Below are 24,669 nucleotides of genomic sequence, written 5' to 3' on the forward strand. Positions count from 1 at the left end.
CACAGCTCCAGGGACCTGGGTTCGATTCCCGGCTTGGGTCACTGTCTGTGTGGAGTTTGCACGTTCCCCCCGTGTCTGCGTGGGTTTCCTCCGGGTGCTCCGGTTTCCTCTCACAGTCCAAAGATGTGCGGGTGAGGTTGATTGGCCATGCTAAAATTTCCCTTAGTGTCCTGGGATGCGTAGGTTAGAGGGATTAGTGGGTAAGTATGTAAGGATATGGGGATAGGGCCTGGGTGGGATTGTGGTCGGTGCAGACTCGATGGGCCGAATGGCCTCTTTCTGTGCTGTAGGGTTTCTAAGATTTCTAAGATTCAAGCGTCTGGCACTACAGCAGCCTGTCTGTACAGGAGCGGGGGAAGAAGAGAGGCAGGGAAATAGTAATGGGGGATTCTGTAGTCAGGGGTACAGATAGGCGCTACTGTGACCATCAACGTGACTCTAGGACAATGTGTTGCCTCCCTGGCGCCAAGGTCTGGGATGTCACTGAACGGCTGCAGGGTATCCTGAAGGGGGAGTATGATGAGGCAGAGGTCATGTTGGTACCAATGACATAGATAGAAAGAGGGATGAGGTTTTGCATCAAGAATTCAGGGGAGTCAGGCAGTGGACAGTGGAAGGTAACTGAAGCCTGTATTGGGGGCACGAGACTAGGGAAATGGCGGGGAGAAGGGGACTAATTGAAGATACACTACAATGAATGGAATGACCTTCCCCAGTGCTGTGTTTGAATGAATCGAGTTCAGGCTCAGTCTAGTAAGAAGCAGCAAAGCTGCCACACACTGCACTACCCAATCTGTATCTGTGTAACTACAGCCCGAACACAGAGTCAGGACAAATAAGGATCCCCCATGGTGAGTTCGATCAGGACACGGGTCTCAAAGCCTTAGCTCAAGCGCAATGGAACCCCTGCCATTACCAGATACGTCCCACCCCTCTCCAGTTCAGACTGCACCCCTGGCAGATCGACTGTGTGTGGCATCACTGGAGGTATGAGAGCTGAATGCAGACAGCAGAGGGGGGCAGTGCAGGGGTATGGGGTGAGAGTAGAGTGTCGAGTCTGTAGTTAGAATGTGGGGAGGGGGGTGTGGGCTGGGCGGGGGAGATGGGAGCTAAGGTTGGGGGTCGCAGTGCATCGCAGACTCTGAGTTTGTACTGCTGTGTTTTTCAGGCTCCTCCTTGCCTTGCCTAGTGGATGTTGTCCCGGTGAAGAATGAAGAGGGAGCTGTCGCCATGTTCATCATGAACTTTGAGGAGCTGAAGGACACTGCGCACAAGTCAGAGAGAGGGGATGCTAATCACAGGCTGCCCCAGGATTGGTTCAGTTCCAGTAAGTATCACACGTCAATACGGTCAGTCGCATCATTTTGGCCAATGGCTAACCCTACACGAGTTGCCTGAAGACGTAAAGGGTGTAAGGGTCTACCCGAGGGGACAACTGAGAGAAACACCCCCGGGGCAGTAACAATGAGGTGATTTTTCATTTTCTTTATTAATTATTGTAAGGTCAAATACCCTACCCTATACCTCAGTGAGTAAGATGCCCATAAGGAGTGTGACATCAGCAGTATCTCCTAGCCCAGGAATGTGTCAATTCCACAACCTCACAGGGTTGGTGTATCAGAACCACAATGAGTCAGAGACCGGCTGGACAAAATCCCATCACTCACAACGGAGTGGGAAAGGTTACTGCTCTGTATGGTGTCCACAGCGTTTGTTAAACACTCCCTGGACAGGTACAGCACGGGGTTAGATACGGAGTAAAGCTCCCCCTACCCTGTCCCCATCAAACACTCCCACAACAGGTACAGCACGGGGTTAGATACAGAGTAAAGCTCCCTCTACACTGTCCCCATCAAACACTCCCAGGACAGGTACAGCACAAGGTTAGATAAAGAGTAAAGCTCCCTCTACACTGTCCCCCATCAAACACTCCCAGGACAGATACAGCACAGGGTTAGATTCAGAGTAAAGCGGTACAGCATGGGATTAGCTACAGAGTAAAGCTCCCTCTACACTGTCCCATCAAACACTTCCAGAAGAGGTACAACACAGGGTTAGGGTGGCACAGTGGTTAGCACTGCTGCCTCATAGCACCAGGGGCCTGGGTTCAATTCTGGCCCTGGATGACTGTCTGTGTGGAGTTTGCACGTTCTCCCCGTGTCGGCGTGAGTTTCCTCTGGGTGTGCTCCGGTTTTCTCCCACACTCCAAAGATGAATGGGGGGGTTAGGTTGACTGGCCCCTTCTGTCAGGGGGACTAGCAGGGTAGATATGTGGGGTTACGGGGATAAGGTCTCCCAGGATGGGTACAACAGGGGGTTAGACACAAAGTTCCCTCTACACTGTGCCCCATCAAACACTCCCAGGACAGGTACAGCACTGGGTTAGATACAGAGTAAAGCTCCCCCTACACTGTCCCCATCAAACACTCCCAGGACAGGTACAGTTCGGGATTAGATACAGAGTAAAGCTCCCTCTACACTGTCCCCATCAAACAAAGCAAGCACCAGGCTTTATGTCCAGAGGATGGAATTGAAATGTGTGCATGTTATTTTAAATCTGCGTGGAACCGAGGTTAATGTACACTTGGAGCATTGTGTGCAGTTCTAGTCTGGAGAGGGTGCAGAGAGGATTTAGCAGCATGGTACCAGGGAAGTGTGGCATTGGCTGGGTCACCTTCCCCTTGAATAAAGAAGATTGAAACAGGCCAATCACGGGTCTTTAAAATTATGAATGGTTTTGATCTGATGGATGCAGAGAAAATGTTTCCTCTTGTGGGGAGGAACATAACTGGAGACCATCAATATATGAGTCACCAAGAAATCCAATGGGGATTCCAGAAGAAATTTCTTCATCCAAAGATGTGCAGGTTAGGTTGATTGGCCAGGTTAAAAATTGCCCCTTAGAGTCCTGAGATGCGTAGGTAAGAGGGATTAGCGGGTAAATATGTGGGGGTAGGGCCTGGGTGGGATTGTGGTCGGTGCAGACTCGATGGGCCGAATGGCCTCCTTCTGCACTGTAGGGTTTCTATTCTATTCTAGTGGTGAGAATGTGGAACTTACTCCCACAGAGTGTGCCTGAAGTGAATAGAATAGATTCATTTAAAGAGGAACTGGACAAGGGGATGTGGGAACAGAAGGTTACGATGATAAGTGTAGATGAGAAGTGGCTCTTGTGCAACATCAACTCCAGTATGGACTGGCTGGGCTGAATGGCCTGTTTCATAGAATAGAATCATAGAATCACTACAGAGCAGAAGGCAGCCATTCGGCCCACCGAGTCTGCCCTAACTCTTACCCATTCCTACCCCCTAACCTGCACATCTTTGGAGTGTGAGAGGAAATCGGAGCACCTGGAGGAAACCCATGCAGACGTGGGGAGAACGTACACACTCCACATAGTCACACGAGGCTGGGATTGAACCCGGGTCATTGTCGCTGTGAGGCAGCAGTGCTAACCACTGTGCCACCATAGTTACTGTCCATATATCGAAGGAAATACATGAGACTCGATCCCATGGCCCCTCGATCTCACTGACCCTCGATCCTGCTGACCCGCAATCCCAGTGACCCTCACTCACACTGACCCTCGATCACATTAATGCACAATTCACTGATGTTTGATGCCACTCACACTTAGTGCCCTCAGATCACAAGACCAATAACACGTCTAATAAGGTGTTTGATTGTTTCTTTTTCTAGGTCGAGGGAGGAGTTTTAAGCTGAAACTTCCATCTCTTCGCACGATGACCTTAAGCCAACAATCTCTGGCCAAGGACGGTTCCGATGCAGCGATTGATGACCAATCAGATGGGGACTCGTTGGCGATGAAGGATTTCCGAGGCCCTTTGAGTGAGAACTGCATCCAGCCGGAGGCCGGCGAGAGAGAAGCTCTGATTGAACTGAGCAATAAATCCGACGTACAGACTGTTCCTGACCCCATGGGCCATCCGTCACCCAGCCAGGAAGAGGGCCGGCTGGACCCTGATCTCCGCTATACCAACACAAAGCTGACACACGTCCAGTCCCAGGACAGTTTCCACAGCATCAGACGAGCGTCTTCAGTCGACAACATTGAGCTGATGAGGAGTAAATTTGAGACGAAGTTCAGGGAGAAAAGAATAAGTTCAGGTGCGATTGGAATTACTAAACTCTCTGAGAAACTCCGATTTATAGAGTTTGAAAGATCAAGCGTATTTCAAATGAAATGGTGATGAAGATCAGTTCATCTACAAATATCTCACTGGGATGGTGTTTAAATGCACAATGATGGGACTAAAGGCTCCTTCAGCCCCTGTCCACATGGATCCAATAGGGAATGAGGTTGCTGACAACCTCAACCAGTTTCCTCTTGGGCTAAGGACAAAGCGGTAAAATGGACTCAGACTGCTAAATACACCCAGAGGGAAATAATCACACAGATGTAACAGGGGGAGGAATTCAATGGGATCGAGGGTCAAGGGGTTTTGGAGATTTGGAAATTTTGGAATTTTACTCTGTATCTAACCCTGTACCTGTCCTGGAAGTGTTGGATGGGGACAGTGTAGAGGGAGCTTTACTCTGTATCTAACCCCGTGCTGTACCTGTCCTGGGTGTGTTTGATGGGGACAGTGTAGAGGGAGCTTTACTCTGTATCTAACCCCGTGCTGTACCTGTCCTGGGAGTGTTTGATGGGGACAGTGTCGAGGGAGCTTTACTCTGTATCTAACCCCCTGCTGTACCTGTCCTGGGAGTGTTTGATGGGGACAGTGTAGAGGGAGCTTTACTCTGTATCTAACCCCATGCTGCACCTGGATCAATATTGATGGATGTAAAGTCAGTTACAAAGTAACAGTCGGGTTATGGGTGCTACTCTCTCTCTCTCTCTCTCTCTCTGGGTGCTCTCTCTCTCTCTTTCTGGGTGCTCTCTCTCTCTCTCTGGGTGCTCTCTCTCTCTCTGGGTGCTCTCTCTCTCTCTCTCTCTGGGTGCTCTCTTTCTCTCTGGGTGCTCTCTCTCTCTCTCTCTCTCTCTCTCTCTCTCTGGGTGCTGCTCTCTCTCTCTCTCTCTCTCTGGGTGCTCTCTCTCTGGGTGCTGCTCTCTCTCTCTCTCTCTCTCTGGCTGCTCTCTCTCTCTCTCTGGGTGCTGCTCTCTCTCTCTGGGTGCTCTCTCTCTCTCTCTCTCTCTGGGTGCTCTCTCTCTCTCTGGGTGCTGTCTCTCTCTCTCTCTCTCTGGGTGCTGCTCTCTCTCTCTCTCTCTCTCTGGGTGCTCTCTCTCTCTCTGAGTGCTCTCTCTCTCTCTGGGTGCTGTCTCTCTCTCTCTCTCTCTGGGTGCTCTCTGTCTCTCTCTCTCTCTGGGTGCTCTCTCTCTCTCTGGGTGCTCTCTCTCTCTGGGTGCTCTCTCTCTCTCTCTCTCTCTGGGTGCTCTCTCTCTCTCTGGGTGCTCTCTCTCTCTCTGGGTGCTGCTCTCTCTCTCTCTCTGAGTGCTCTCTCTCTCTCTCTGGGTGCTGTCCGGTTTTAACAATCTCTGTTTTTTCAGGCGGTTCGAAGAATTTGAAGCCGTATCTGTTAAACTCCACGTCAGACTCGGATTTGATGAAGTATCGAACCATCAGCAAGATCCCTCAAATCACCCTCAACTTTGTGGATTTTAACCCTGACGCTATCCTTACACCTTCCCCGACCGAGATTGAGATCATCGCACCCAGCAAAGTGAAAGAGAGAACTCAGAACGTCACCGAGAAAGTTACCCAGGTACCGAGCCACACTTGACTGCATCCCCGCCACCCGTGCCTGCTTGCTGCCCACTGTCTGCCCATTCACTGCCTTCATGCTGTGACCTTGTTGTACCCTGGTTTCCTGTTCCCTGCCTCCTCACTGCCCCCCTGGCTCTGGAGCCCCGGGATACGGTAAGTTTATTCAAATATTTTGGCCAGAACTTGCCAGCCGTACTCGCCGGCAGAATTTTCCTGTCCCGCCGACAGCTCACCTCCGTCGCAGGTTTCCTGGCCGCGTGGCATGGATTCAATGGGAAATTCCATTGACAGCGGCAGGACCAGAGGAACCCACCACCTGCCAGCGGTGCATTGCCTCCCACCGCGAGAAACACGGGGTGGGGACGCCAGAAAGTCTCCGAACATTTCATGGAAAGTGACTATCGCTGGCTCGGCCGGCACTGTTCCCCATTCCTAATCGAGAAGGTGGAGAGCCCCTCTTCCTGAATAACTGCAATCCACATGATTGAGTCTGAGCAGGAATTCTAAGTTAGAGTTTTAACAACACCAGGTTAAATTCCAACAGGTTTATTTGGTAGCAAATGCCATTAGCTTTCGGAGCGCTGCTCCTTCATCAGATGGAGTGGATATCTGCTCATAAACAAGGCACACAGAGACACAAACTCAAGTTACAGAATACTGATTAGAGGACTTGATTAGCTGTAAAGATTCGCATTCTAATCAGTATTCTGTAACTTCAGTTTGTGTCTCTGTGTGCCTTGTTTATGATGTGGAGATGCCAGCGTTGGACTGGGGTAAACACAGTAAGAAGTCTAACAACACCAGGTTAAAGTCCAACAAGCTACCAAATAAACCTGTTGGACTTTAACCTGGTGTTGTTAGACTTCTTACTGTGCCTTGTTTATGAGCAGATATCCACTCCATCTGATGAAGGAGCAGCGCTCTGAAAGTTAATGGCATTTGCTACCAAATAAACCTGTTGGACTTTAACCTGGTGTTGTTAAAACTCTTACTGTGTTTACCCCAGTCCAACGCCGGCATCTCCACATCAGGAATTCTAAGAGCAGGGTTCACAGGCACATTCGAGCCCTGTGAGCCCTTCATTACAACCTGGCGTGGGACCAGGAACATGTTGTGTGAAGTAGACAATGTTTGAGATCACGGCTACCCACTTGGAGAATGAAGCCACAGTTTTAAACAAGCAAAACAAACTTTACTCTACAAAGTCAAAACTATAAAACAATTTACAATGTCTACCTTATACTCTAACTTTCAGAATTAACATGAGGTAAACATGAACTAACAGGCAAACACCACATGGCACATTAAATGCAGATGTGACCAACTCAGATCCCACAATTTCTCAGCAACCCACCTAGACATCAGTGACCATGGTGAGCCACAAAATCTCATTAAAATTCTTTCTCCCTCTTGAGGGATTTCAGCTCTTTACTTTGAATTCCCTTAGTCATCACTTTGACTTGGGACTGCTTCAGTGACTGCTGGTCTCAACAACACCTCACCTCCCAGGGGCTCCATCTCTTCTCCTGAGATTGCATTTTACATAATCCACAAAGCTACACTACTGCCTCTAATTACTGGCATAATCCAACTCTTTTGCAGTTCCCTCGCTTCGCTAAGCTAATATTGTTGCTACTTTACTTTTCTGGTCGCCTCATTGCAGGAAGGATGTGGAAAAGATTGAAAGGGTGCAGAGGAGATTTACAAGGATGTTGCCTGGATTGAGTGGCATGCCTTATGAGGATAGGCTGAGGGAGCTTGGTCTTTTCTCCTTGGAGAGACGTAGGATGAGAGGAGACCTAATAGAGGTGTATAAGATGTTGAGAGGCATAGATCGGGTGGACTCTCAGAGGCTTTTTCCCAGTGTGGAAATGGCTGCTATGAGAGGACACAGGTTTAAGGTGCTGGAGTGTTGGTACAGGGGAAATGTTAGGGGGAAGTTTTTCACACAGAGGGTGGTGGGCGAGTGGAATCGGCTGCCGTCAGTGGTGGTGGAGGCAAACTCAATCGGGTCTTTTAAGAGACTCCTGAATGAGTACATGGGACTTAATAGGATGGAGGGTTATAGGTAGACCTAAAAGGTAGGGATATGTTCGGCACAACTTGTGGGGCCGAAGGGCCTCTTTTGTGCTGTAGTTTTTCTATGTTTCTTTACACCTAACTCCAGTCTCCTGACTGCACTGGATTTTCAAAAGCTCACAGGGCTCCCACACTGCCCCTCCCAACATTTCCCCATCCCCCCACACTCACTATGTTCCCCCCCGCCCCCCAACCTCCCTTCCTCCACTGCTGTTTTTCACACCCAGATGACACTGTGTCTGTCAAACGAAACTAAAAGCATCACAGCCCTGATACAGAGCCAATTAGCCAGCGGATGTCTAAGCCAGGCCGATTGGGAGAGTGTTTGGTGGGACAGTTTCAAACAGTGTGAACATCCTTGAGAAAATAAAACCAGGGACACTTCAAACTAGGGGCGGGTTCTTCGTGCAATCGAGGGGCAGTGCCAGGGGGAGCAGGCGGCTGGGATGGTGAGAAGGGAGGGTGGGGTGGAAGCAGGGGATGGGGGGAGCAGTGAGGGTGGCGGGTGAGGGGGAGAGGTGGGTGATGCATACTGAATAATAATCCACAGAACAAAAGAATTGAGTTTTGTGCAAACGGCCAATCTCCCAGTTGGGAAATCCCGTGGCTGCTTCTCCATCTTGTGGCCGTGGTAGGGAACAGCAAGGAGAGGAGACTCCCAGCTCACTGCACGGAATATCCCGTAGAAATATGGGATAAATAGAACCTGAAGAAGGGGCTTGGAGCTCCGAAAGCTTGTGTGGCTTTTGCTACCAAATAAACCTGTTGGACTTTAACCTGGTGTTGTTAAACTTCTTACAATAAATAGAACCCAGGAAGAAGAAAAAACTGGTTATGGGACCATTTATTGTTTGTTTATTGAATAATTGTGTACAATACTGGACAGTTAGTCACCCTGGTGTAACGGGAACTTTCTTCTGTACCTAGCAAGTCAGCACAGGGAGCGGTATGGTATATGGGACTGAACAGGGAGGAGAGAGGTATATGGAACTATACAGGGAGGAGAGGGGTATATGGAACTATACAGGGAGGAGAGGGGTATATGGGAATATACAGGGAGAAGAGGGGTACATGGGAATATACAGGGAGGAGAGGGGTATATGGGAATATACAGGGAGGAGAGGGGTATATGGAACTATACAGGGAGGAGAGGGGTATATGGAACTATACAGGGAGGAGAGGGGTATATGGGAATATGCAGGGAGAAGAGGGGTACATGGGAATATACAGGGAGGAGAGGGGTATATGGGAATATACAGGGAGGAGAAGGGTATATGGGAATATACAGAGAGGAGAGGGGTATATGGGAATATACAGGGAGGAGAGGGGTATATGGGAATATACAAGGACGAGAGGGGTATATGGGAATATACAGGGAGGAGAGGGGTATATGGGAATTTACAGGGAGGAGAGGGGTATATGGGAATTTACAGGGAGGAGAGGGGTATATGGGAGTATAGAGGGAGGAGAGGGGTATATGGGAATATACAGGGAGGAGAGGGGTATATGGGGTTCTCAAACAGTAAATCTTTGCATTCTAACATATCTCAGTATTCGCACAGGAAAAAGACAATGTTGTCGAGGAGAATACTGAGATACAGGCTATTAGACGAGACTGGATTGAGGTTCATAAGGAGCAGGTGTTAGCAATTCTGGAAAGTGTGAAAATAGATAAGTCCCCTGGGCCGGATGGGATTTATCCTAGGATTCTCTGGGAAGCTGGGGAGGAGATTGCAGAGCCTTTGGCTTTGATCTTTATGTCGTCATTGTCTACAGGAATAGTGCCAGAAGACTGGAGGATAGCAAATGTTGTCCCCTTGTTCAAGAAGGGGAGTAGAGACAACCCTGGTAATTATAGACCAGTGAGCCTTACTTCTGTTGTGGGCAAAGTTTTGGAAAGGATTATAAGAGATAGGATTTATAATCATCTGGAAAGGAACAACTTAATTAAGGTTAGTCAATACGGTTTTGTGAAAGGTAGGTCGTGCCTTACAAACCTTGTTGAGTTCTTTGAGAAGGTGACCAAAGAGGTGGATGAGGGTAAAGCAGTTGATGTGGTGTATATGGATTTCAGTAAAGCGTTTGATAAGGTTCCCCACGGTAGGCTATTGCAGAAAATACGGAGGCATGGGATTGAGGGTGATTTTGCGGTTTGGATCAGAAATTGGCTAGCTGTAAGAATGCTCCACTTCTCCAGCTTCCACCCTAAACACGTTAAAGAAGCCATCCCCTACGGACAAGCCCTCCGTATACACAGGATCTGCTCGGATGAGGAGGATCGCAACAGACACCTCCAGACGCTGAAAGATGCCCTCATAAGAACAGGATATGGCGCTCGACTCATCGATCGACAGTTCCGACGCGCCACAGTGAAAAACCGCACCGAACTCCTCAGAAGACAAACACGGGACACAGTGGACAGAGTACCCTTCGTCGTCCAGTACTTCCCCGGAGCGGAGAAGCAACGGCATCTCCTCCGGAGCCTTCAACATGTCATTGATGAAGATGAACATCTTGCCAAGGCCATCCCCACACCCCCACTTCTTGCCTTCAAACAACCGCACAACCTCAAACAGACCATTGTCCGCAGCAAACTACCCAGCCTTCAGGAGAACAGTGACCACGACACCACACAACTCTGCCACAGCAACCTCTGCAAGACGTGCCGGATCATCGACACAGATGCCAGCATCGCACGTGAGAATACCATCCACCAGGTACACGGTACATACTCTTGCAACTCGGCCAACGTTGTCTACCTGATACGCTGCAGGAAAGGATGTCCCGAGGCATGGTACATTGGGAAAACCATGCAGACACTGCGACAACGGATGAATGAACACCGCTCGACAATCACCAGGCAAGACTGTTCTCTTCCTGTTGGGGAGCACTTCAGCGGTCACGGGCATTCGGCCTCTGATATTCGGGTAAGCGTTCTCCAAGGCGGCCTTCACGACACACGATGGAGCAGAGTCGCTGAGCAGAAACTGATAGCCAAGTTCCGCACACATGAGGATGGCCTAAACTGGAATATTGGGTTCATGTCACACTATCTGTAATCCCCACAGCTTGCCTGGACCTGCAGAGTCTCACTGGCTGTCCTGTCTGGAGACAATACACATCTCTTTAACCTGTCTTAATGCTGTCTCCACTCACATTGTTTGTATCTTAAAGACTTGATTAGCTGTAAGTATTCACATTCCAACCATTATTCTGTAAATTGAGTTTGTGTCTTTATATGCCCTGTTTGTGAACAGAATTCCCACTCAGCTGAAGAAGGAGCTTAAGGCTCCGAAAGCTTGTGGCTTTTGCTACCAAATAAACCTGTTGGACTTTAACCTGGTGTTGTTAAACTTCTTACTGTAGCTGTAAGAAGACAGAGGGTGGTGGTTGATGGGAAATGTTCATCCTGGAGTTCGGTTACTAGTGGTGTACCGCAAGGATCTGTTTTGGGGCCACTGCTGTTTGTCATTTTTATAAATGACCTGGATGAGGGCGTAGGAGGCTGGGTTAGTAAATTTGCGGATGACACTAAAGTCGGTGGAGTTGTGGACGGTGCGGAAGGATGTTGCCGGTTACAGAGGGACATAGATAAGCTTCAGAGCTGGGCTGAGAGGTGGCAAATGGAGTTTAATGCGGAAAAGCGTGAGGTGATTCACTTTGGAAGGAGTAACAAGAATACAGAGTACTGGGCTAATGGTAAGATACTTGGTAGTGTGGATGAGCAGAGAGATCTCGGTGTCCATGTGCATAGATCCCTGAAAGTTGGCACCCAGGTTGATAGGGTTGTTAAGAAGGCGTACAGTGTGTTAGCTTTTATTGGTAGAGGGATTGAGTTTCGGAGCCATGATGTCATGTTGCAGCTGTACAAAACTCTGGTGCGGCCGCACTTGGAGTATTGCGTACAGTTCTGGTCGCCGCATTATAGGAAGGATGTGGAAGCATTGGAAAGGGTGCAGAGGAGATTTACCAGGATGTTGCCTGGTATGGTGGGAAGGTCTTATGAGGAAAGACTGAGTGACTTGAGGCTGTTTTCGTTAGAGAGAAGAAGGTTAAGAGGTGACTTAATAGAGGCATACAAGATGATCAGAGGATTAGATAGGGTGGACAGTGAGAGCCTTTTTCCTCGGATGGTGATGGCTAGCACCAGGGGACATAGCTTTAAATTGAGGGGTGATAGATATAGGACAGATGTCAGAGGTAGGTTCTTTACTCAGAGAGTAGTAAGGGCGTGGAATGCCCTGCCTGCAACAGTAGTGGACTCGTCAACATTAAGGGCATTTAAATGGTCATTGGATAAACATATGGATGATATTGGAATAGTGTAGGTTAGAGGGGCTTTAGATTGGTTTCACAGGTCGGCGCAACGTCGAGGGCTGAAGGGCCTGTACTGCGCTGTAATGTTCTATGTTCTATAACTTTCAGATTCACTGGGGATAGGGAGAGCAGCATTCAGCCCGTGTCCCCATATGTTCCGGAAGGTTTTGTTCCCTGTAGTCCATTCACACAGTCTCCATTTGCCAGTTCATTGACAAAGTTTTAAAAAACTTTTTACTCCGTCCTTGAAGTTCCAAAGCCAGTGTTCAGGATGGACTGGACAGATCCCGATCCAACTCCTTTCCTTGCTCCAAAAACCACATTCAAATCCCAATTGAATCCAATTCAAGGTCCCCACAAGAGAGACAAACAAGATCCAAGCTGCCAAGATAAGCCCCATCTTGGGCTTGATTTTAGCCAAAAGGCCCAGAGCAAGTTATTGACAAGATTTTTTTAACATTCCATTTTTTATTTATAAACCAGGGGAGAGTGTGAACGCTGCAACACATTTTGCAGTTGAGTATGGGGAGGCGATGGCCGAGTGGTATTATTGCTAGACTATTAATCCAGAAACTCAGCTAATGTTCTGGGGACCCGGGTTCAAATCCTGCCACGGCAGATGGTGAAATTTGAATTCAATAAAAAATATCTGGAATTAAGAATCTACTGATTCCATGAAACCACTGTCGATTGTCGGAAAAAACCATCTGGTTCACCAATGTCCTTCAGGGAAGGAAATCTGCCATCCTTACGAGGTCTGGCCTACATGTGACTCCAGAGCCACAGCAATGTGGTTGATTCTCAAATGCCTTCCAAAGGGGCAACTAGGGATGGGCAATAAATGCTGGCCAGCCAGTGACATCCATGTCCCACGAATGAATAAAAGAGAAATCCCGCATTTGGAGACATCGCAGGCGTCAGCAGGCCTGAGGTGCAATGGGCTAAGCCTCGTCCTGGGCGAACCTTTTTTTTCCAAAAAATATACTTTTTTTAATAAGGAATCTGCAAGAACATTACAAACATTCCAAAACAGCCGTCACACAAAGTACGATAATATTCAGGTACTTTACACACTCTGAGTTACTTCAATACAGCCAAAGAAACTTTACAGACATTTAACGATGGTCCTTACAAATGGCGTGAAGGTATTTAAAGGTTGTCTATATAGAACGACCTTCAGTACAACTGAGATAGATGTAACGCTCACTGTATGCACTCAATGAGTCATTCAGCCTGAGGGGGTTTTGCTCCCCTTGGTTCGCTGTGGTTGAAAGGTCTTAGACAGCGACCTTCCCCCATTGTGCCTCTGTGTCAGCTGCCCCAGTCTGTAGTGTGTCCCTCAGCACGTAGTCCTGGGCTTTGAAATCTGTGGAATTCATTGACAAGTTGCCATAGTGCGAGCAAGTGGCAAAAGCTATTGGTTCATTAACGCTCTGCGGGGAGCTGCTGGCTTTACCCGCTCTGCCTATCTACGTAATAAGGAGTCTAACAACACCAGGTTAAAGTCCAACAGGTTTATTTGGTAGCAAACGCCACTAGCTTTCGGAGCGCTGCTCCTTCGTCAGGTGAGTGGGAGTTCTGAACTCCCACTCACCTGACGAAGGAGCAGGGCTCCGAAAGCCAGTGGCATTTGCTACCAAATAAACCTGTTGGACTTTAACCTGGTGTTGTTCGACTCTTTACTGTGTTTACTCCAGTCCAACGCCGGCATCTCCACATCATATCTACGTAATGCCAGTCTTTTCTTAGCTTCCCTCTTCTGTAGCCGAGCCAGCTCGCAATCGCCAATAAAAGCCACATTTGCAGCAACGCCCATATCTCCAGAGTTCTTGTCTGGAAATGTAGCAAATGTTGTGAGTGATGACAGAAAGGCGGCGTTATTCCTGCGGTGTATTTTTATCAGCCTATAGCATTGCAACCTCATGAAAATAATCAAGAAATTCAGCCAAACAGCTGCCTGCCCCAAGGCGGTTTGGGCAGGGTTCCTCAGACCTGCCCATCCCCCGATAACCCCGCGGGCCAAACTTTCCTCAGCAGCCCAGATGTTGCCCAGAGAAGGGACAAGGGGAAACATCCTCCCTGAGCGATCCAATTATTTTGTGTCTGACATGCACTATCCAGGGTGACAGGGGAAGCGGAGGGAGACTGCGGTCTGCCAGAGGAAGAAAACATGACCATCAAACGGGAGTGACACACTGGGAAAGATGTACCCGGGGCCCCCACGGCCAGGAGAGAGGGCAAGGGATCCCGAACCCACACTCACTGGCAGGGTGACTGGCTGAGCAATCTGCCTGGAAGCTGCTTCCTAATTGGCCATTTCTATACTCACCACTCTGCAAAGGGAGTCAGTAACAACTCGAATATCTCAGCAACCCCATTGGGTGGAGTGGCCACAGCTGACAGGGCAGGAGTCCGTGTGGACACCTCAATATGGAGAGCCCTTCAGAGCAAAAGCCCAAAGTGTAGCATCTTCAAAAACAGGTTCCCACCAAGTGGATAAACCAATAAACAATTTATGAGAGGAACACAGCTAGCTACAGAGAGTGATTTGGAGGCTGCCGTACTGCACCACTCCTGACCAACCCGGGTTTAGCCCCAGGATATGTGCACTCCCCTCCAATTGGCCTAACAGATCACATGACCCTCTGGGGCTTGCTCCCAGGCAACGGAACATTCCAGAGAGATCGAGTCATTCAGTGTCTCGGAAAGCCTTCCGATGCAGTGTTTGGTTCGCTGTTGAGATTGTTGCTGCCGACAGGTCCTCCACTTCGAGATACAGAGCCTGCGGCAGTGTTTGGTTCCTGGGTCTTGGGAGGGGGGGGAGGCTCCTTTTCCATTTCCCTCTGTTAAGGCCTTTTCTTTCTCTTGGTTGAGTCTCTCTGGGTGAGGTTACAGTGACGCAGCGTGGATTCCAGTGCTCCTTCTCATTGCTCCAGCCCCACAGCTACCCTGACTGCATCCATGGGAGATTTATGCCCAATTGCAGAGAGCTGTGATTCGATGATGATCGAGGGACAATTTTTTCACACAGAGGGTGGTGAGCGTCTGGAACAAGCTGCCAGAGGTAGTAGTAGAGACGGGTACAATTTTATCTTTTAAAAAGCATTTAGATAGTTACATGGATACAATGGGTATAGAGGGATATGGGCCAAATGCGGGCAATTGGGATTAGCTTAGGGGTTTTAAAAAAATAATAATAAGGGCGGCATGGACAAGTTGGGCCGAAGGGACTGTTTCCATGCTGTAAACCTCTATGACTCTATGATTCTTGCAGAAACAGCTGAATAAGACAGATCTTCGAATCAGAGAATCTCAGTGCACTAGACCATTCGGCCATCATATCTGGGTTGGCCCTTTGAACATACAGACATACGAATCATGAGCAAGAGTAGGCCCCTCAGAAATATTCAGACTCTTCTTCCACTATATTCTGATAATGTGGAGTTGCCGGCGTTGGACTGGGTTTGGGCACTGTAAGAAGTCTCACAACACCAAGTTAAAGTCCAACAGGTTTATTTGGTATCACGAGCTTTCGGAGCGCCGCTCCTTCATCAGGTGAGTGGAGAGTTGGGTTCACAAACAGGGCATATATAGACACAGTCTCAATTGCAAGATAATGGTTGGAATGCGAGTCTTAACAGGTAATCAAGTCTTTACAGGTACAGACAATGCGAATGGAGAGAGGGATAATGATGGGTTAAAGAGATGTGAATTGTCTCCAGCCAGGACAGTTAGTGAGATTTTGCAAGCCCAGACCAAATAGTGGAGGTTACAGATAGTGTGACATGAACCCAAGATCCCGGTTGAGGCCGTCCTCATGTGTGCGGAACTTGGCTATCGGTTTCCGCTCGGCGATTCTGCGTTGTCATGTGTCTTGAAGGCCGCCTTGGAGAACGCTTACCTGAAGAGGCTGAATGCCTGTGACTGCTGAAATGTTCCCCGACTGAAAGGGAACATTCCTGCCTGGTGATTGTCGAGGGGTGTCCATTCATCCGTTTTCGTAACGTCTGCATGGTCTCGCCAACGTATTGTGCCTCGGTGTGTGTGGGCAAGTATATGGGGTTACAGAGATAGGGCCTGGGTAAGTTTCAGTGCAGACTCAATAGGCCCCTTCTGCACTGTATGGATTCTCTGATTCTATGACTCACTGTGGCAGTGAACGGTGGGAACAGGGAGGGGACAAATGGCTTCTGCCTCCAAAGTAACCACAAGCCATTCAATTTTAGATTTAACTCATCAATTTCTCCTCCTTCGGGCCCCACGTCCTCTGAGGGCAGTGGTGACCATTGGATTGGTCCATGGTGATGCTCGGCAATGTACTGCAGTGGTGTGCTGTTGCTTACTGCAGTGTGACTGACCAGGAGACTCTCCCGCTCTCACAGAGTGTATCAGGAAGGATTTTCCTGGCTGATAATCAGCGGGTTTGTTCACGTTATGAATGCACCTTCTTAGCCATCAAGTCCTGAAGTGGGACTTGAACCCAGAGCATCGATCCACTGGGGCACCAGCATCCAGAGCATTGACCCACTGGAGTCGCAGCACCCATGGGGACACTACCCACTGGGGAACCAGAGGTCCCTCATTCATTTAGAAATAAAAATGGGGTAAGAATGACTATCAGAGTCATAGAGGTTTACAGCATGGAAACAGGCCCTTTGGCCCAACTTGTCCATGCCGCCCTTTTTTTTAAACACCTAAGTTAGTCCCAATTGCCTGCATTTGGCCCATATCCCTCTATACCCATCTTACCCATGTAACTGTCTAAACACTTCTTAAAAGACAAAATTGTACCCGCAATTTGTACCCGCATAATCTCTCCTGCCCACCGTCCCCAGGCTACTAGTTACCCGTACCCGGCATTGTTATTGTCCATTGGGAAGGATCTATCCATTTTTGCATCATAGCTGATTATGCCCAGCTACACTGGGCAGATTGCCCAGACATGGTACCCCAGTGGGATCCATCCTTCACTGGAGAACAAGCAGAGGTACTGAAGAGTATTGAGCTCGGGCAGTGGAGTGCCCTTGGACCGCAGTGCTTCAATGCTGAATTCTATTTCCAATGCAGGAACTGGGCGCTGGGTCAGCAGACCCGAGTCTAATGCAACAGGATGAGCTACTCGTCAGCCTGATTCTGCTGACTGAACGTCATAGAGTTTCACAAAAAGAGGCCCATCAGCCCACCATGTCTGTGCTGGCCTTCAAGCGCCAATCTATTCTAATCCCATTTTCCAACACTTAGTCCCTAGCTGTGTGTGTTGTGGCATTTCAAGTGCTCATCTAAATGCATCTTAAATGTTGTGAGGGTTCCTGCCTCTACCACCCTATCAGGCAGCGAGTTCCAGATCCCCACCACCCTCTGAGTGAAAGGGCTTTTCCTCAAATCCCCTCTAAATCCCCTGCCGCTTACCTTAAATCTATGCCCCCTGGTTATTGACTCCTTTACTAAAATCTATGCCCCCTGGTTATTGAGCCCTCCACTACCCTATCGAAGTCCCTCATAATTTTGTACACCTCAATCAGGTCCCCCCTCAGCCTTCTCTGCTCGAAAGAAAACACCCCCAGTCTATCCGGCCTCTCTTCACAGCTGAAACACTCCATCCCAGGCAGCATCCTGGCAAATCTCCTCTGCACCCTCTCTGGTGCAGTCACATTCTTCCTATAGTGTGGTGACCAGAACTGCACAATACTCCAGCTGTGGACTAACCATTGTTTTACACAGCTCCATCATAACCTCCCTGCTCTTATATTCTGTATCTCAGATAATAAAGGCAAGTATCCCAAATACTTCACTAACTACCTGATCTACCTGTCCTGCTGCCTTCAGGGATCTTTGGATATGCACCCCAAGATCCCTCTAGTCCTCTGTACCTCTTAGCGTCCTACCATTCATTGTGTATTCCCTTGATTTGTTAGTCTTCCAAAAATTCATCACCTCACACTTTTCAGGGTAAAATTCCATTTGCCGCTGTTCTCCCTGTCTGACCAGCCCGTCTATATCACCCTGCCATCTAATGTTTACCACACCACCAGTTTTCGTATCATTTGTGAACTTACTGAACATAGCCCCCACATTCCCATCCTGATCATTAATGTACTCTACAAGCAGCAAGGGACCCAGCACCGATCGCTGTGGTTCATCACTGGACACAGGCTTCCAGTCACAAAAACAACCGTCAACCATCGCCCTCTGCACCCTGCCGCTAAGCCAATTTTTGATCTAATTTGCCAATTTGCCCTGGTTCCATTGGATTTTACCTTCCTGACCAGTTTCCCATGTGGGACCTTGTCAAACGTCTTACTGGAGACACACCGAGTCACCTCCTTGAAAAACTCGAATCAAATTTGTGAGACATTATCTCCCCTTGGCAAAGCCATGCTGACTATCCTTGATTAATTCTTGCTCTCCAAGAGGAGATGAATGCTGCCTCTCAGAATCTTTTCCAATAATTTCTCTACCACTGATGTTAGACTCACTGGCCTGTGGTTAATTATCTGTTTTTTGCCTACTTTCGTTCTTGAATAATGGTACCACGTTAGCATCCAGTCCTCTGACTCCTCTCCTGTGTAAGAAGTCTAACAACACCAGGTTAACACGGGCATTCAGCCTCTGATCTCCAAGGCGGCCTTCACGACACACGACAGTGCAGAGTCGCTGAGCAGAGACTGATAGCCAGGTTCCGCACAAATGAGGACGGCCTCAACCAGGATCTTGGGTTCATGTCACACTATCTGTAACCCCCACGACTTGCCTGGATGTGCAAAATCTCACGAGCTGTCCTATCTGGAGACAATGCACATCTCTTTAACCTGTGCTTAATGCTCCCTCCACTCACATTGTCTGTACCTTTAAGACTTGATTAGCTGTAAAGACTCACATTCCAATCATTATTCATGTAAATTGAGTTTGTGTCTTTGCCCTGTTTGTAATCAGAACTCCCACCCACCTGATGAAGGGACAGTCTGTTCCGAAAGCTAATGGCTTTTGCTACCAGATAAACCTGTTGGACTTTAACCTGGTGTTGTGAGACTTCTTACTGTGTTTACCCCAGTCCAACGCCGGCATCTCCACATCATGACTACCATCCTCTCCTGTGGCCATAGAGCATTTGAAAACTAGCGTCAGAGGCCCTGCAATCTCCTCCCTTGCCTCACACAGCAGCCTACGATACATCTCATAGAATCATAGAATCATCGAAACCTTACTGTGCAGAAAGAGGCCACTGGGTCCATCGAGTCTGCACTGACCACAATCCCACCCAGGCCCTACCCCCATATCCCTATATATTTACCCGCTAATCCCTCTAACCTATGCATCTCAGGACACTAAGGGGCAATTTTAGCATGGCCAATCGACCTAACCCGCACATCTTTGGACTGGGCCTGGGGATTTATCCACTTTTAAACCCACTAAAACTGTTTACACCTCTTCCCTCTCAATGCTAATCTGTTCAATTATATCACAGTCCCCTCCCTGCTTTCTATACCTACATTGTCCCTCTCCATCGTAACACAGATGCAAAATACTCATTTAATATCTCACCTACGTCTTTTGGTTCCACACACAGATTATCACTTTGGTCCCTAATGTACCCTACTCTTTCCCTGGTTACCTTTTTGTCCTTAATATACTTAGAAAATGCCTTGGGATTTTCCTTTATTTGGCCCACCAGTGTTTTCTCATGTCTCCTCTTCACTTTCCTAATTTACTTAAGTACCCCCTGCACATTCTATAATCCCCTCGGGCTTTCACTGCTTTAAGCCCCTTGTGTCTGCCATAAGCCTCCCTTTTCCCTTATCCAATGCTGTATATCCATTGACATCCATGGTTCTCTGGACTTGTTGGTCCCACCTTTTACCTTTTCAGGTTGGCCATGGATTCTCTCTATTTCCTTTTTGAATGATTCCCGCTGCTCTGATGTGGATTTTCCGACAAGCAGCTGCTCCCAATCCACTTTGGCCAGATCCTGTCTTATCCAATTAAAATTGGCCTTTCACACTTTGCCTATCCCAATTAAGATTGGGGAAGTTGAAATCACCGACGACTATTACCTTCTTATTTTTACACTTTTCTGAGATTTGACTACACATCTGCACTTCTATCTCTCCCTGACGGTTTGCGGGGCCTCTAGCACATTCCTAACAACACGATTGTCCCCTTCTTCTAATGTTCCATCCATATGGCCTCAATTGAGGAGCCTGCTAAGATATCATCCCTTCTCACTACAGTAACTGACTCCTTGATCAATATTGTGATGCCACCTCCTCTTTTACACCCCCCCACCTTGCCTGAATATTCTATACCCCAGAATATTGAGCTGCCATTCCTGTCTCTCTATCAACCATGTCCCTGCAATGGTAAAAATATCACACTCCCATGTGTTAATCAACACCCTCCGTTCATCTGCTTTAACCATAAAACTCCTTGCATTAAAACAAATGTAATCCAGCCTCACCATATTCCCTTGTGCTCTAACATGTCTCCCTTCACTCTGTCTTCCAGACCGACTTGGTTTATCTTCTATATTTGGTTGTGCATCACCACCACCTCCCCCCCGCCTGTGCCCCCCCCCCCCCCCCCCGCCCCCCTTAATGTACCTCCACTCTGTATCCCATTTCCCTTCAGGTTAAAACACCTTTAACAACCTCGAAACATCCCCAGAGTGCTTTCCTGTCAGTTAAGTATTTGAAAGGGTGGTCACTGTTGTAAATTAGAACTTGGACCCACAATCTGATGACTCAGAGACAAGAGAGCGCCACTGAGTGAGTCACAGGTGACAGCAACCCTTGATGGGGAAAAGAACATCAGCTAGGAAGTTCTTTGAATGGTGCTTTGGGAACTTAATCAGAATCCCAAACAGGATTTTGTTCTGAGCTGCGAATTTCCTGGGTGTTGCTCTCAGTGTAAGATGGCGAACAGAGCAACGCGAACTCCAACGACTCTGACAGGATAATAGCAGCAGAACAATGGCAGCTCAGAGAATCTTCACTCTCTCCCACACGCACCCCCCCCCCTCCCCTCCCCGCAACCCGCCCTCAACCCCCCCTCATGTCTGATCTAAAGAGACAGTTCTTCCGGCAATGCAGCATTCCCTCAGCACTGAGGTGGAGTGACCCCAGAGGGAAAATTCAGAATGCAGTTGAGAGGGGGAATTCAATGTCTCTAACCGTCCGTGCCACAGAGGCGAGTTTGAAGTTGAGTGAGCTGTTTGGTCAGGTGAGAGGGCAAGGGGTGGAGGCCACGCCATCTTCACAACTTCCCCCAACCCGCACCCTGGGCAGGAAGGGTAGAGGGTGGACATTCCTGCCAGCAGGCCAAATGAAGGCCTTTGGTTGCCTCGTGCTGCCACCCAGATATTGATGTGTGGGGGCCCTCGCCATCCGGAAGGGGTGGGGGGGGGGGAGGGGGAGGCGGGGTGGTGGAAGGGAGGAGGGTGGGGGTGGCGGGGGGCTGTTCAGAGAAACCTGTCAGATTGGGCTGCAGCTTTGTGCAGGTGGAGGGGATGATGGACACTGATTCATGAGCACTCTGGATCCCACATCAGGCGGTTACTGAAATTGCCCCCCCACAACACTTCTGCCCCCCCAACACTTCTGCCCCCCAACACACACCCCCAACACTCCTCCCCAACACTCCCCCGTCGACACTCCCCCGCCAACACTCCTCCCGCCAACACTCCCCCTGCCAACACTCCCCCCACCAACACTCCCCCCGCCAACACTCCCCCCGCCAAAGCTCTCCCCCAACGCTCTCCCCCCCCAACACTCTACCCCCCCAACACTCTACCCCCCAAAACTCGCCCCCCAGCACTCCCCCCGCCAGCACTCCCCCCGCCAGCACTCCCCCCGCCAACACTCCCCCCGCCAACACTCCCCCCGCCAACACTCCCCCCGCCAACACTCCCCCCGCCAACACTCCCCCCGCCAACACTCCCCCCGCCAACACTCCCCCCGCCAACACTCCCCCCGCCAACACTCCCCCCGCCAACACTCCCCCCGCCAACACTCCCCCCGCCAACACTCCCCCCGCCAACACTCCCCCCGCCAACACTCCCCCCGCCAACACTCCCCCCGCCAACACTCCCCCCGCCAACACTCCCCCCGCCAACACTCCCCCCGCCAACACTCCCCCCGCCAACACTCCCCCCGCCAACACTCCCCCCGCCAACACTCCCCCCGCCAACACTCCCCCCGCCAACACTCCCCCCGCCAACACTCCCCCCGCCAACACTCCCCCCGCCAACACTCTGCCTCTCAACACTCTACCCCCCAACACTCTGCCCCCAACAGTCTCCCCCCAACACTCTCCCCAACATTCTCCTCTCCAACACTCCCCCCCAACACTTCTCCTCCCCCCAACACTTCTCCTCCCCCCCAACGCTTCTCCCCCCAACACTTCTCCTCCCAACACTCCTCCCCCCCCCAACACTCCTCACCCCCGCAACACTTCTCCTCCAATACTTCCCACCACCACTTCTCCCACCCAGCACTTCCCCCCCAAACACTTCTCCTCCCCCCAACACTTCTCCTCTCCCCCCAACACTTCTCCTCCCCCCAACACTTCTCCTCCAACACTCCTCCCCCCCCCCCCCCCCCCCCCCGCAACACATTCCCTCCACCAAAAAAACTTCCCTCCCCCCCGAAACTTCCGCCTCCCCCCCAACATTCCCCCGGACATGTACTTCCACCCTACCTCCCCAATCCCCCCCCCCAAACCACCACCATTCTCTCTCCCCACACCCCAGCCCCCCGCCACACTCACACTTGCCAGCATCTCCCTCCCTCTCCATGGCCCCCATACTCATTTCTGTCTGGGTGACCCATCGTCGATCGATCCTCCAGGCCAGAATGTAATACCAGCAATGGCCACCACTCCAGGTGGCGCTGCTGACCTTTGAGTGGTCGGCAGGTCTGGGGAGTGGGCTTTCCACCCACCTGAGGGCTTAATTCAGGAGGATTCCCAACTCTGTCCAGGTTTGTGCCTGTTTACCTGGTAATTACACCCGGCCTCCCAGAGGGAACTGTCACAGAGTTCCCACCAGCTCTCTAACCCCTGGACAAGACCCGTGTCACACTCATCGAACTCCTCCCATGGAAAGGGTGCTGAAATCCAGCCTGAATTTTCTCCCGTTACTGATAGGCCCTGCAGGGGCTAGGGTGCTTTACTGACCCCGACAATCACATTTCGGTTTGACCTTTATAACTTCCCTTCCTGCTTCTGTTTTTAGTTGCAGTTTCCCTTTGAGGGGTTTCCCCATTCATTTGTTCATTTTGATCGTTTGTGAATTTGTTGAATTTGTCTCCCTTTGCTATTGGTTCACTGGTCGGCTGGAAAGGGTAAAGCTTCACGTTTGCTGCCCGCCATCAACAGCGAGACCTTCCCTTTGAATTATACAGATGGCAGCCAATCAAATGGCTGCTGCCAGGGCTGCCACTGGCAGGCCGCCTCTAATTGGCTGCCAGCCTCCTCCACAGCCTTGGGGGGAGGATATCCACTGTCAGCAGAATGTCCATGAACTGATTGATTGATTATATGGCACTGAATTGGACCTTTAGTTACAGGAATTAACTGTCTGCCCTCCTTGGCATGGGGGTGAAATTACCTGATGGCAGTATGTGGTCAGGTAACTGCACCCACACAGCTCCCTGCAGTCTTACCCCCACGAGCCCCACCCCTTCACCCACCTCCTGAGGGTTGGACAAAGAAGAAAGAACACTACAGCACAGGAACGGGCCCTTCGGCCCTCCAAGCCTGTGCCGATCATGATGCCTGCCTAAACTAAAACCGTTTGCACTTACGGAGTCCGTATCCTTCCATTCACATCCTATTCATGTATTTGTCTAGTTACCCTTAAATGCCGCTATCGTACCTGCTCCCACCACCACCCCGGGCAGCGCGTTCCAGAATTCACCACCCTCTGTGTAAAACAACTTGCCTCGCACATCTCCTCTAAACTTTTCCCCACGCACCTTAAACATATATGGTAGGACAAATTTAAATGTGGATTACAGGGTCAAAGGTAGGGTTCTGAAGAATGTGGAGGAACAGAGAGATCTTGGGGTTCATATCCATAGATCTCTGAAGGTTGCCACTCAAGTGGATAGAGCTGTGAAGAAGGCCTATAGTGTGTTAGCGTTCATTAACAGGGGGTTTGAGTTTAAGAGCCGTGGGGTTATGCTGCAACTGTACAGGACCTTGGTGAGACCACATTTGGAATATTGTGTGCAGTTCTGGTCACCTCACTATAAGAAGGATGTGGAGACACTGGAAAGAGTGCAAAGGAGATTTACCAGGATGCTGCCTGGTTTGGAGGGTAGGTCTTATGAGGAAAGGTTGAGGGAACTTGGGCTTTTCTCTTTGGAGTGGAGGAGGTTGAGAGGAGACTTGATAGAGGTTTATAAGATGATGAGGGGGATAGATAGAGTGAACGTTCAAAGACTATTTCCTCGGGTGAATGGAGTGGTAACTAGGGGGCATAACTATAGGGTTCATGGTGGGAGATATTGGAAGGATGTCCGAGGTAGGTTTTTTACTCAGAGAGTGG

The 24,669-nt window shown here is 49.6% G+C and overlaps 1 protein-coding gene across 1 annotated transcript in view; it reads left to right on the forward strand.

The window, feature by feature from the left end:
• The first annotated feature begins 1,134 nt into the window (after nt 1–1,134).
• LOC144500582 (voltage-gated inwardly rectifying potassium channel KCNH6-like) overlaps nt 1,135–24,669 on the forward strand; it is a 137,056-nt gene continuing 113,521 nt past the window's right edge. The window contains exons 1-3 of the mRNA XM_078223725.1: nt 1,135–1,327; nt 3,700–4,128; nt 5,513–5,727. Of these exons, the coding sequence (XP_078079851.1) occupies nt 1,231–1,327; nt 3,700–4,128; nt 5,513–5,727 (741 nt within the window). The 5' untranslated portion in view covers nt 1,135–1,230. The remainder of the gene's footprint in view (nt 1,328–3,699; nt 4,129–5,512; nt 5,728–24,669) is intronic.

Source organism: Mustelus asterias, chromosome 11 (assembly GCF_964213995.1).
Source record: "Mustelus asterias chromosome 11, sMusAst1.hap1.1, whole genome shotgun sequence".
NCBI classification, from domain to species: Eukaryota; Metazoa; Chordata; class Chondrichthyes; order Carcharhiniformes; family Triakidae; genus Mustelus; species Mustelus asterias.